The sequence below is a fragment of the Triplophysa rosa genome, linkage group LG2 (assembly GCF_024868665.1).
Source record: "Triplophysa rosa linkage group LG2, Trosa_1v2, whole genome shotgun sequence".
In the NCBI taxonomy this organism is placed as follows: Eukaryota; Metazoa; Chordata; class Actinopteri; order Cypriniformes; family Nemacheilidae; genus Triplophysa; species Triplophysa rosa.
Window position 1 is genome coordinate 11,108,065 of NC_079891.1, and position 13,945 is coordinate 11,122,009.

General features: G+C 46.1%; 1 protein-coding gene across 1 annotated transcript; it reads right to left on the reverse strand.

The window, feature by feature from the left end:
- Nucleotides 1–672: 672 nt before the first annotated feature.
- LOC130549571 (uncharacterized) lies at nt 673–13,372 on the reverse strand. The gene is made up of 5 exons (XM_057326818.1): nt 12,342–13,372; nt 12,161–12,263; nt 11,098–11,568; nt 8,225–8,329; nt 673–729 (listed from the first exon to the last, which is right to left on the reverse strand). Exons 1-5 carry the CDS (start codon nt 12,500–12,502, stop codon nt 673–675), a joined length of 897 nt encoding a protein of 298 aa, XP_057182801.1. The 5' UTR covers nt 12,503–13,372.
- Nucleotides 13,373–13,945: the final 573 nt, after the last annotated feature.

Consider the following 13,945-nt stretch of genomic DNA (forward strand, 5'->3'; position numbering starts at 1 on the left):
TAAGGTGGGCGTAATTGTAAATTGCATTGTATCGTCTGTCAGTACAATTGCTTTGGAACCTGATGTTCCGAATATGGTAAGAGGCGTTACATTTCCATGAAATGTTTTTGACCAATCACTACGCACTGGTGAACTGGCCAATCATAGCACACCTCGCTTTTCAGAGCGATGAGCTGTGTAAAAAATCAGCGCGTTTCAGAAAGGCGGGGCAAAGAGGAGATACAAACATGCACGGTATGTGGAAAATACAACGTTTTTTAAACTTTAAATGGTGTATACACATTGCGTTACATCTAAAACAAACAATAATATTCGTTTTAGCCATGCAAAATGACCCCTTTAGATTTAGATTCAACTTTATTGTAATTGCACATGTACAAGTATAAGGCAACGAAATGTGACATCTGCATTTAACCCATCCAGAGAGTAGTGAACACACGCACAGCAAGTGGTGAACACACGTACACCCGGAGCAGCTATCACTGCAGCACCCGGGGAGCAAGTAGGAAAGGTGCCTTGCTCAAGGGCACCTCAGTTGTTACCCGCCGGCCCTGGGAATCGAACCGGCAACCTTCTGGTCACGAGTCCGACTCTCTAACCATTAGACCTGCTGCATGTGCATTTGTGTGTGTAAAGGTATGTGTGTGACATTAGAAACTGGCAGCAACTGTGTCAGGGTGTGGGTCTCTGCTGTCTTCCTACCTCTGACACTTGACTCTGCTGCAACAGCTGAGAATAGATGAACACACAATTCAGATAAGAGAGAATATAAATTAACCAATGGCTTATAATACCTCATCTAACTATTGCATTTAAGTGCTTGTAAAAAAAGCCTATGTTCCACACTAGGATTAATTACATACTGTAACCTTTATAAGCATGTGTTCAATGTTTTATTTTAATATTATTTATTCAAAGTAAAGTTCATTACAAATGTCCACAGTACTATGACTTTTATTCTAGGTTTTTGACGTGTACAGAGCTACTATATTGCAAGTAGCCTACAGCAGTCTCAGTCTGTTTAGTAAACAGTGTTTACCCTAAATTCCACCTTATCTACTGATATTTCAGCCATGCAATTCAAGCTTAACCAATGTAACCAGCTGTGTTTTCTTACCTCTACAGCACTGCTGTCCCCCGGTGCAGCAGCTGAATTTAAACCTTTTGAAAAGAGTTTGGTTAATTTTACGCATTTGGCAGCGAAAAGAGCCCTTTTTTTGCTTTAACTTTTTCTGCACCGCCTTTCCTTTTTTTACGGTCCATTATCTAGCTTTGACTGATTTTGAGTGTTGCACTGGCACTCCAGTCTCCCTCTGATGACTTGCCTGACTGAACGGCCAATTCTGATCTTTTGACCAGGCCGGCGGATGCTGACTGGGCCAAATGCTCAACACTTATTATTATTAATATTATTATTTCTGTAACCATAGTGAAATTGTGCAAGCGATATAAAACAGTCCTGTTTCGGCCTGTAAAATATTTTTGACACATTTTTTATTTATGTGTTTTTAATCTGGCATTTGCCAGAATTGCCAGATGGCCAATCCGCCGCTGTCACAAATGCATGAATAAGCTTCTCTACGTCAGCAACACATAGAATATTTCGTAATTTGGCAACATTTCTAAGGTGGAAGAAGGCTGTTTTTATGACATTTGAGATGTGATTTCCAAATGACAGGTTGCTGTCTAATAAAACTCCTAGGTCTTCAGCTGTATTTGTTGGAGTAACAGTGCAGCCTTCAATTTGCAAGTTATATTGCAAAATATTCTGTTTACGTGTCTTTGGTCCGATAAGTAATATTTCTATTTTATTAGAATTTAAAAGAAGGAAATTACGAGTCATCCGATGTTTTATATACTCGATGCACTCTGCCAATTTGGATAGCTGGAAGGAATCATCTGGTCTTGATGAGATATATAGCTGAGTATCATCTGCATAACAGTGGAAGCTAATTCCATGTTTTCTAATAATGTTTCCAAGGGGCTGCATGTATATGGAGAATAGCAAGGGTCCTAAAACCATAATTGACTTGCGTTAGATTTGATGATTCCCCATTTAAATGGACACATTGATATCTGTCTGATAAGTAAGATCTGAACCATTGTAGTGCCTGTCCCTGAATACCAGTATAATTGTGTAAGTGATCTAAAAGTATGTTATGGTCTACAGTATCGAACGCAGCACTAAAGTTAAGCAGGACTAGGAGTGAGATGTTACCTTTATCTGTGTCACGAACTGGCGTGGAAAAGAACCCAAATGCAGGCAGGCAGTGGCAATGAAGGGGTTAACAGGGAAGACATAAGACACTCAGGGAAAGATAACAAGGAAACGAGAGGGGCGGGGCCAATGACGAGACACGTCACACGTATATTATTGTCAAAAGGACAATAATATGTTTCTCTCCACACATAACCAAAGGCTTTGTCATGACTCTGCTACAGGACCAAGAAAAACATGACTAAATGAAGCAGAGCCATGACAGAAGCCCCCCCTTTAATGAGCACCTCCAGGTGCTCACCAAGGGGTAGACGGACGAGACAAGACCGACTGAGACAGTGATAAAAACCAGACAAACATGGTGAACATGACAAGGGGCAGACAGGACAACAAGACTACAGGATTGGGGTGGGAAAACAAAAATAACAAACATGGGAGGGGGGGTGGGGCAAAACAAGAGTTCATAGGGGGCAGTCCAAAATGGTTGGGGGAATAGTCCCAGTCCCCAGCTGCGCTCGAAGGCGCGGAGTCCTGGGGGACTTAGGACAAGTCCTGGGGGGACAGTCTTTGACCCTGGGAGTCTCCCAGGGGCCGACTTGGCTGCCGGACTGGGGTCCGGCTGGAAGGCCGGCTGGAAGACCGGCTAGAAGGCCAGCTGGACAGGGCTTGACGCCGGCTGGAAGGCCGGCTGGACAGGGCTTGACGCCGGCTGGAAGGCCGGCTGGACAATAGACAACACCACCAGTATATGCATGAAAAATACATTGATCGTGACTTGAGAGTTTGCTGAGCCTTCAGTTTAACTTAATGCTTTCATTCTCCCAAAACTCGGAGGGCATTTGAACAACCATCAAGGAATTACGATGAGAAATAATCTAATTTAAATCCACAGCTGAAATCCCGTCATGAAGTACTTAGGCTTTAGGTTACGAGTGTATAGATGGCGCTACAATGTACTTAAAAATCATCATAATACTTGTTTGAAATTGTATACCAGCAGCCTTTAATGTATAAGGGTTCGTAATCCGCTCTTGAAAGTCTTATTCGCTACAGGATCACAGCCTGGTTTGGAACTTGTCTGATCAACGGAAGACGATTGACGTGGAATCCTGCCATTTAAATCTGGTTCCGCGTGTAAGAGTGAATGTGTGGCACAGTTTAACATGCTACACGCGTGACGCTCATAGAATTGTATGTGTCTCGCTGTATGAGGACATACAGTCCTGCTCACCATTACTGGCACCCTTGGTAAATATGAGCAAAGGCTGTAAAAATAAATCTGCATTGTTTTTCCTTTTAATCTTTATTTAAAAAATCTACAAAATTCCAACATTTCATTGAAGGAAAACTATTTGAAGTTGGGGGAATATCACATTGAGAAAAAATGTTTTTATTCCATATATGTTGGCCACAATTATTGGCACCCTTGTATTTAATTCACCCCGCAACCTTAATTTATAAGAAAATCAGCTCTGAGTGTTTTCTTCTCAGTCTGATGAGGTTTGAGATTACATTGAGAGTCATCTGAGTCCATTCCTCCATAAAGAATTTCTCCAGATCCTTCAAATGTTGGTCCTCCCTCTTCTTCAGTTCATATCACTCATTTTCTATAGCGTTCGGGTCAGGGAACTGGGATGGCTATGGCAGGATCTTGATTTTGTGTTCAGTGACCCATTTTTTATTGATGTTGATGTTTATTTTGAACCAATGTGCTGATGGATGATCTAACCACGACCCATTATAATATTTCTAGCAGAGCAAGTCAGGTTTTGATTTTTTTACTTGTTGGTGTTTGATATAAAACATGATGACATGTATCTGAACAAAATGTCCAGAACCTCTGGTATAAAAATAGGTTCACAACAATGAAGATCTGGTGACATATTTAACTGTGGACATGGGGCATTAATTTATCCCTGTGTGCACCAAACCTATCTTGCTGCCAAAAAACTATTTTTCATTCGATATGGCCATAGACCCCAGTCCTGGTTGAAGTTCCAGTATGGCAGATTAATATGGTGCAGTTTATTTTTGCGTAAGAGCAGAAGATTTGTTTCTTGAACAGTGTCCCAAACAACTTGTGGTGATGGAGGTGCAGTTTTCCTTTATTTTTATTAAATGCTTTCTGACCCCAAAATTCAACTGATTACTGCAATTTTCCATCTGTGTTCTTTGAAGAGTCTTTGGCCACTCAAATTCTTCTCCTAGTTGTGCATTGAGACAATATAGACACACATCCTGTTTCAAGCTGATTTTCAACATCTCCAGTCCATTAAAACATCTTGATCATTGCCCTGATGTTGGAAATGACATTGTTTATTGTTTTAACTATTTCCTTAAAGCCATTTTGTATTTTGTGTAGCTCAACAGAACTATATCGCACATCAGAACTATATTCTTTGGTTTTATTCATTGTGATAAATGATTAAGGGGGGTTGGGCTTTGTGTTAGTAATATTTATTCTCTTGTGCAACAAGAAGTCATAACTGGACAACGTCATGTTTCTAGTCACCTTGGTGTGCTAAGAAAATGTAAATATCAATGGGAATATACTTGGGAGGTATTTTACTCATAAGAATTTCTAGGGGTACCAATAATTGTGGCCAGGGTGTATTAGAGGAAAACATATCTCTATGTGATATTCCCCATACTTCAAATTGTTTTACTTTAATGAAATGTTGGAATATTGTATATTTTTTAAATAAAAGATCAAAAGGAGAAACAATGTAGATTTATTTTTACAGCCTTCTTTGCTCATATTTACCAAGGGTGCCAATAATGGTGAGCAGGACTGTATACACATGAACATCATGTCCAGAGTTGCCCTGAGAGTTTATTTCAGGTGCATTTAACTTAATGCTGTCTTCATAACAAAGACATATTTTTACTGAAATAAAGCAAACTAAACTGAACACCCAAAATAACACAAAAAAGACGAAACGGAATTGAATGCTTTGAGGATCGAGAGTGATAGTCAAGTTAAATATCCAGCTAAAATTGAACAATTAAAGAGTAATTATTTGTGATTTTTAAAGTTCTTGAAACAGAAAATGAAACCAGTCTTTCAGGTGGAGCAGCGAGCGCAATCAGCGCAGCCGGTGCAACGAAATATATGCTTTTAACAAAGATAAATGCATGCTTCGCAACCATGAATTCAAAGGCAAACCACAGAATTTAAAGCACTGACCAGCTCAACGTTGTAAAGTAAAAATAAGGCCTGACAAAGACTAAATTGAAGTAAAACGTCTTGGTTACGGATGTTGTGACATTCCTATGGAAAATGCCACAACGTTGTGCCCTGTCACAATCTCTAGCGAAGCGACGGTGACTGGCCTGGGCGTGTCAGCCGTGAGCACTACCGCGAAATTGTAACCTACCAGTGGGTAGGTAGGGGGTCCCAGAGCTTTTCTTGAAAGGTGGGAAGGCCCTTGCCTTCGGCCTTCACAGGCGGCGGCCTTGTTTCTCTAACAGCGAGAAGCCACCTGGTACCGTAAGGCCTCTGGGTAAGCGCTACTTACTCAAATGGGGGATGCGCTACAGAGACCACTTCCTACTGTAGGGAGGAGTTTAGTGGAGATATCAACATGGTCTCGCCGTTAGGGGAGAACTCATTGGAGGAATGTGCGGACTGAAGGAGTTAACCGCAAGGTGGAGGTCCACCTAGGGAAGGTCATGGGTTACTAAGGTGGGAACCAATCGTGAGGAAACATCAGATGGATCCGCCCTGCTGGGTGGGGGGTTACAACGTCCGGTAGCACTAGGTCCAGTTAGAGCTATGTTGTGGATAACTCAGTTGGTACCCGGCCTAAGGGGCAGGGCTGCTCTGCCCAGCCTGCCCTTAGGAGGTGCTTGCTTAGTGATGGAGTGCCTGTTCTTCACCCAGTGGGGAAAGAAGGGATGCTAAATTAGTACGCTGACCCACCTAGAAAAAAAAGAGGGAAGGTACTGTCATAGGCGTACACACTACCAGCCGTCAGTCTTACGTGATGCCCTGCAAGACTCGAGCTGATACCGGTTTTACGCGGAGGCTGTAGGACCTCGCAAAGGTGTTGGGTGTAGCCCAACCCGCAGCTCTGCAGATGTCTACCAGAGAGGCGCCTCGAGCCAGTGCCCACGAGGAGGCTATACTCCGTGTGGAGTGAGCTCTCACTGCCAGTGGGCACGGGCGATCTTAGGACAGCTACGCCGTAGTGTTGGCATCCATGTTCCAGTGCGCCAATCTCTGTTTGAGACAGCCCTCCCCTTCTGCTGATCTCCAAAACAGACAAAGAGCTGCTCAGAGCTCCTGCGGCTCTGCGTGCGTTCCAAGTAGATGCGCAATGTACGTACTGGACACAACACGGATGGGGTTGGGTCTTTCTCCCCGTTGGGGAGCGCCTGTAAGTTCACCAGCTGGTGTCTAGGGGGAGTGGTGGGAACTTTGGGCATGTAGCCGGGCCGGGGTCTCAGGACAGCTTGAGAATCACCGGGCCCGAGTTGTAGGCAATCTGTGGACACGGAGAATGCTTGTAGGTCCGCTACCCTCTTGAGCGCCATCCGGAGAGCCGTCTTCATCGTGAGGTGAGAAAGAGCGGCATCTCCGAGGGCCTCCAGGACGGCATCAAGGTCGCAAGAGTGTACGGAGCGCGGGTGAGGCAGTAGCCTTCCCGCGCCCCTTAGGAACCAAATGATCAGGTTGTGCTGTCATAGAGACTTACCAGCAACTGGGTCGTGATGAGCAGCAATAGTGGCTACATACACGTTCATTGTGGAAGGGGAGAGATTACTCTCGAGTCTCTGGAAGGACAACTCCATGGGTCTTCTCTTCGAGAAGAGCACCAGGATGAGAAGAGGCACCACTTACAGGCGTATAGCCGCTAAGTGGCCAGGGCCCTAGCCTGAGTGATGGTCTTAACCGCCACAGGGGGTAGGCCACTCAGGATCTCCTCGTCCCGTCCAGGGGCCAGACATGGAGGTTCCAGAGTTCTGGCCTGGGATGCCATAACGTGCCCTTCCCCTGGGAAAGCAGGTCCTTCGTCAGGGGAATCGGCCAGGGGGCAGCTGTCGTCAAGAGCATTAGCTGCGAGAACCAAGTCCGGTTGGGCCAGTATGGCGCAACTAGTACACTTGATGCTCCTCTTCCCTGACCTTGCACAGGATCTGTGCAATGAGGCTCATTGGGGGGAAGGCGTACTTCCGCTTGTCCCACGGCCAGCAATGCACTAGAGCATCCGTGCGGAGGGGGGCCTCGGACGGGAAGTACCCTAGCGGGCAATAGGTGGTATCCAGGGAGGCGAACAGAACTACCTGAGCCCGCCAGAACTGTACCCAATGAGCTGGACTGTGCAGGGGTGGAGTCGCCACTAGAGCGGTCTCATGTGCATTAACCTGAGGGGTATAACCATGAACTGCTGCTGGTTATCCTCGACATTGGGTCTCGTCGTGACACAACGTCGAGTTGCCGAACACCGTCGTGTAGAGGGTGAGAGCGGCTGTGATAAACACCCACAGAGAGAGAAAACTCTTAAAAGTGGGCTGTTGGGATGGGGCAGGAACCGTCCCGGAACGACCAACCAGCGATGGAATGGCTGGGGTCGGGCCCGAAGGTAATCTCGATCTCCCTGGGGTCTTCCCATGAGGGCCGCTTCGGCTTCCGCCGTGGCTGCTGATGGGGTGGTGGTCTCCTTTTAGATGTCCTCTTACGGGGGGCCACCTGAGTGGGGAGCGCCGAAACCGGAAGGCGTCGAAGAGGACCAGGGCTGCTGGGAAGCAGACGGTGCACGGGATCTCGACGGCCAGAGGGCGGCTGAATCGCGGCGGGGGAGGGTATGCTTGATATCCTCTGTCTGCTTCTTTACTGTCAAGAACTGCAGCTCGACAGTATCACCAAACTGCCCCCCCTTGCGAGATGGGTGCATTGAGAAAGCGGACTTTCTCGGCATTACTCATCTGTGCAAGGTTCAGAAAGAGGTGTCTCTCCTGGACCACAAGTGTGGACATCGCCCGACCCAGAGCTTGTGCGATCACCTTGGTCGCCCGTAGGGCGAGGTCAGTGACGGCACGGAGTTCCTGCATAAGCGCTGGGTCGGTCTTACCCTCGTGGTGCTCTCTCAAGGCCTTGGCCTGATGGACCTGCAGGATGGCCATAGCATGGAGAGAGGGAACGGCTTGGCCCGCAGCAGAGTAAGCTCTCGACACCTAAGATGCTGAAAAAACCTGCATGCTTTGGACGGGAGTCTAGGTCGAGCCCCTGGGGGACATCGACACATCCTCTAGCTTCCCTACCATCGAGGGAAGAAAGGGCGATGGAACTAGTTGACGTGCACACGCCGAAAGGGGGCATTCCAGGTCGTACTAAGTTCCTCATGCACTTCCGGGAAAACACGGCACTGGGGGTGAGTGCGGCTTGGAGCTGCTCTCAAACCCGAGTTACCATGTATCCAGCTGTAAGCGTTGGGAGAGGCAGTGCGCTGCACTGCAACCCAATGCCGGCAGCCCGGGAAAGCATGGATGACATTTCGACGTCCGCTTCTTCCTGGGCTCGACCCCCCGAGGGAGGGAGCTCCGAGGAATCGTCGGAGTCAGGTGCCAGTAAGTCACCCTCCAATGCTGCAACGGACATCTCATCATCACGCACCGTTTCCGAATACGTGGTTGAGGAACAAGACGGTGGGACCGTCTCATGGGGAACGGTCAGATGAGCGAGACGAGGTGCAAACTGTCCGCGAGCCGGTGGCTGATGGATTGGTGCTCACAGTATCCTCATATCACCCTCGCTGCTTGCCGTAGCAGACGGCAGGGCCGTAGCCACGGCTGTCACGGAACGGGAAGCAGACGAGGTGGTGGCTGAGTCCAGTGGGAACACAGCCACCCATGACGCAACGTCTGAATCGTCAACCGCCCGCTGTGCTGGCAGGACGTATCCACAAGGCTGCCCCAGCGTAATGGAAGCAGACCTCGTGTCCGTCCCCCTCCTCGATGAGTGTGTTGCTTCCACAAGAACAGCGGGACATGCCATGCTGGAGAAATTTGCTCTTTTAGAGAAAAAAACTCAAACACTTCTGGAACTGCCGAGACGCCCAGGGGAAGTCGCTGCAGGAAGGGACAGTCCGCTGCACCACATCGTAAGATTCCAGCAGTAATTCAGCGTAGTCTCGAAGTCGATCAGTGTGAAGGCTCCGAAGAAAAAGAGGTGAATGAATGCAGCACCGGGGGCGGAGTCCGGCATGCAAATTTCATTCGCCATTTTCATTGGCCTTATCTAAAGAAATCGGAAACGATAGGTTCTCAAGGACGAACCCCATCTGTCGGCTCGACACAACGCCAAGAGACCGACAGAAAGGGAACAGTGTTTCCCCGTATCTTGCTACAAACCTGCCATCATAATTAAACACCACAGTGAAATGGCAAGGAAGCATGACCAATGTTTTGTTATCGAACAACATGGCATGATGATGAAGACATTTTGTAAAAAGAGGTTGCAGACTGGGATCAATTGTCACGATCGCCACGTTGACCATTAGCTGAACGACCACCAGGAAGGGAAAGTTTTAAAAGCATGTATAACCTTATCTGTTTCCGATATTCTTAGTTGGTAAAAAAAAACATGCGAGGGACAGTTATGAAACGTTTTACATTTCCCTGCGCTTCTCAGCTGTTCCCATGTAAACATGGCTATACGCGAGATCATTTGTGATCGTGTCTTATGCACGCTTCAAATCACATTGAAATTGGTGGTAGCTTTAAGGAACAAACGCTGCATATGAAGTTGGTTCATGTTAAAGCACTTCGAAACCTTTAACATAAACGCAGCATCTACTGCATATAAACTCGGAGATGCGTTTTGAGAGCTTTTCAACACGGCTGTTGAACGAAACGTCTGTCATGCACTATATGAGGTTTGAGTGACGAAGTGTATTAAACGACCCAGAATTCGCTGAATCCCTAAAAAAAATCTAGGGAAAGCAAGTAGCTATATGAGATGAAAAGATCACAGCCGAGTAAGCCTTGCAAGCATGATTTAGCAAATAGCTGTGTAGTCACGAATATCATCTGTAACATCCTTAGATCACGACAGAACAGAGCACATGAATATCGGCTGCTTCAACTGCGAATGCAAACAAAGGGTAAGTGGCGATCTTATATACTCCAAGTGTTAGATGATGATTGGTTAGGTGATGATTGGTTAGGTCTATATGTAGTAAGTGATGTAAGATTGAGTCTTCCCGGCAGAATTTGCGCTGAAGCTTACTGTAATAAAGTTCAATAGAAGGGAAGGAAGGAGGCGGGAACCGGCGAACATTAACAAACTTTAATTCAAAAATTAACAAACAATAATCCAAGAATAAAAGACCGGCAGCCACCTCACGGTCGACTGCCGGCCACACAAACATAAACAAACTTAACAGTTTCCGGGCCCGGGTCCTCTCTCTCGATGGTCCGGTCGCTCGTCCTCTTATGCTCCCGAGCTCCCCCGTGAGGCATGCGGGGACCCGCCCCACGGCTCCCCCGCCTTACCCGCCCCACGGCTCTCGCCCCGCCTTCCTCGCTACACTTACATTTCTGTGTTCCCTCATTCATTTCCATAGTTATTAACAGTGGAGGCTGGTGCTAAACATATTTGGGGGGGCGCAAACAACAACTGTCAGTAATGCAGGACTATAAATAGCCATTAATCAGGTGATGTATCATTATTACAGTCAATGTTAATACATGCAAATAAATGTACTATGAATCAGTGAATTTGAATTGAATGTGGGTTTATTATCAGTAATGAAGTAATCAAGGTAATCATTAAAAAAAAACACAACACACTATAGTTACCTAATCATTGGCCATTAACACTATTTGAAAATAAATTTTGCTCTCCTTTCTTTCTGACTTACAAATTTCTCACTGACCTTCTGGTTAAAGTCAATGATCTCAGTCACCATTCTCTTCTCCATTGACAGCATGGCCAATGCATTTAGTCTCTCCTGGGTCATGCTATTTCTCAGAAAAGTCTTAACTCTTTTCAAAGTTGAGAAACACCTCTCAGCCTCTGCTGTGGTCATGGGTGTGGTGATGAGGATCTTTAGGAGAGTGACAGTCTCTGAAAAGACTTCTTCAAGATTGTTCTCCTTAAACAGCTGCAGTAGGTCCACAGCACCACAACAGGTTCTGAACTCTTCCTTGCAGTAGATGAGACTAAGCTCTGTCTTTAGCTTACTCCCATTGAGCACTGGATAGGCCTTCAAAGTCCTACTCAGTGCATCTTCAGGAAACGCCACTGTGTACTGTTCAAACCTGTCTGCTTGCAGCAGGATGGCACTAACGAGGTGGCTTGTGAAGCAGAACCGTTCCATGGTGTGTTGGAGTATGGTGTCACAGACCTACAGAGTGAAGGACAAAAACAAAAATGATGTAGTGATGACAAAATGTCAATTTCAACTGCAACATGATCAGTTGTAAGTCATAGAGAGACGGAGACCAGTTTCAGTGTTTGAATTCCTGATTTATCCAAATTTCATACATATGGACTAGACAAACATGCCAAGTTTCATGAACTTCTGATGCTTAGGGCGCTAATAGCATTTTTTTTATTATCAGCCATTTTCATATCAATCAGATAAAAAGGGCACACCACTAGAAGAAACCTAAGAATAACAAATCTATTTAGATCACTATTTAAAGACTATGCAAATGGTTAAATAGATTGACTTGTTGTAAAATATGCATTGCAAATAAATGTAGTATAGTTTCATAAAGTTTAATAAAGCCCAATATCAAAGGATCTACTCTTTGGTACAATATTTAAGCAAAAAAATATAAACTCAAAGACATGAGAACACATTTAGTACCCAAAGAAGGTAAATGAAACCATGCCGTTTAACTTGTTGTTAATATTTACTTTCTTTTTGATAGCTTCCTTTGATAGCTTTTCTATGAAAAACTGCAGAGTAACAAGGACTACAATAAACTTACCTCTGTTGCAATCCGTTCATGGACGTCTGGACTACGCAACCGCTGCCTCTTTGGTTGAGAAGCTCCTTCACTGCTTTGGTTAACCAGAGAATGGAGAGAATTTCTGCAAAGGATTAAGAAAATGTATGACTAATAACAATAATAATGATAACAAATTCAAAAGAAGGAATACAGCTGCTACCTGATCTTCTGTATGTCCTGCTGGAACTGCTGGATGCTCCCCTTAATGTGGACTGAATCTATGTCCTTCTTCTGGAGTTTGGCATAGAGGATGTCCACGTGTGGCATGATGTTGTGGAAAAGTTGCAGAAAAAAATTAAAATCCTGATCCTCCAGCAGCATGGCAAAGCCTCCTGCCTCTCTGGTGGTAACAGGGTCAAAGTCACCTGAGTCTCGAATAGTTTCAAAACAGCGAATGAGGCCCTCTCTGTGCTCAAACACTGTATTGATGGCACGGCTGTGGAAGTTCCATCTAACACTGCTTGATGTTGGTAGTCTATGGGCAACTACTTTATCAAGAACATCTGTGCGCTTGGGTGATCTTGAAAAAAAGCTGGCAAATCCTCCAAGGTTAGAAAAAAAATTCTAACTTTGGGTATGTGAGAAGTGGCCTTTTGCATTATTAGATTGAGCTGATGAGCATAGCAGTGGATGTAATGGGCATTTGGGTACACATCTTGAATCTTCCTTTAAACACCTGCAGTGGCACCTCTCATCACGCTGGCTCCATCATACGCTTGGGAGATGAGTTTACTCTTCTGATCTTCTGGAAGGATGACAGTAAGATGCTCTTTTAGTGCTGTAGCGATGGAATCAGCTGTAGTTGAATGCAGATGAATAAAAGCAAAAAACCTCTCCTGTACATTGCTTTTGCCATCAATGTAGTGCAGCACAAGCACAAGTTGGCACTGTGTGGCAATATCGGTGGTCTCGTCGGCCTGGATTGATAGAAAATCGCTGTTTTGTGCTTCTTGGATTATGTGTTCCCTCATAACAGACAACATACAGTCCAACAGCCCGTTCTGCACGGTTTTCGAAGTTCCCTTAAACACAGAGGCATTCTCGAGGTGCTCTTTCAAAACTCCATCAAGAGAAGCAACAAAGTCGACCAAGCCACGGAATATCCCGGGGTTATCTGAGCTCTCGCTCTCATTGTGGCCACGCAAAGCCAGCTCAAATGCGCCACAAAATTTTACACAGTCTATTATTCTAGACAGGATGTGTCGATGAGTGTGATCTGCATCAGGCTTCTGGCATTTAAGACTGGTTTGATGAGGATGATTGTTGGCTGCTCCCTTCCCCACTGGTCCCATTTAGTTCTCCTTCATCTATGCTGGTCCCACCCAGCTCTCATTCGTCTCCGCTGGTCCCACTCAGATCTTTTTTGTCTCAAAAAAACCCTCATTTCCAGCCTCAGAGAAGGTCCCGCCCAGCCTCCCACTCTGTCTCTGCCAGCCAGTCCATCAGCCCTTGGTCCACTGGCATCCGAAGACACCTCGACTCACCCTCAGCATGCCAGCGCCGTTGGGTCGGATGAGCTTCGGGATCTCCAGCTGCCAGCTTCTCGGGGGTTGAGTAACCCATGTCTCAGCCTCCGAGACCCAGACTCCACCTCGGCCCTTCGAGCCATTGGCTCACCTCGGCTCTTTGCTCCCGCATCTTCACCATGGCCCGTCATACCACCAGCTCCACCAGGCTCCCTCGTCCATGAGGCTGTGCCTCATCACTCCACCCCTATAGATCTGTCAGGCTCCTCCTTCCCTCCGACTCTGCCTTTGTCCTTGG

Bases quoted from the DNA above. Each gene is read 5' to 3' on its own strand.
- LOC130549571 (XM_057326818.1), bottom strand. From the start codon at position 12,502: ATGCTGCTGGAGGATCAGGATTTTAATTTTTTTCTGCAACTTTTCCAC. The intron at 12,264-12,341 runs GTAGCAGCTGTA...AATCCTTTGCAG, and splicing joins CAGGACATACAGAAGATCAG to AAATTCTCTCCATTCTCTGG. The intron at 8,330-11,097 runs GTCAGTGAGAAA...GCCATCCTGCAG, and splicing joins TCATTGACTTTAACCAGAAG to GTCCATCAGGCCAAGGCCTT.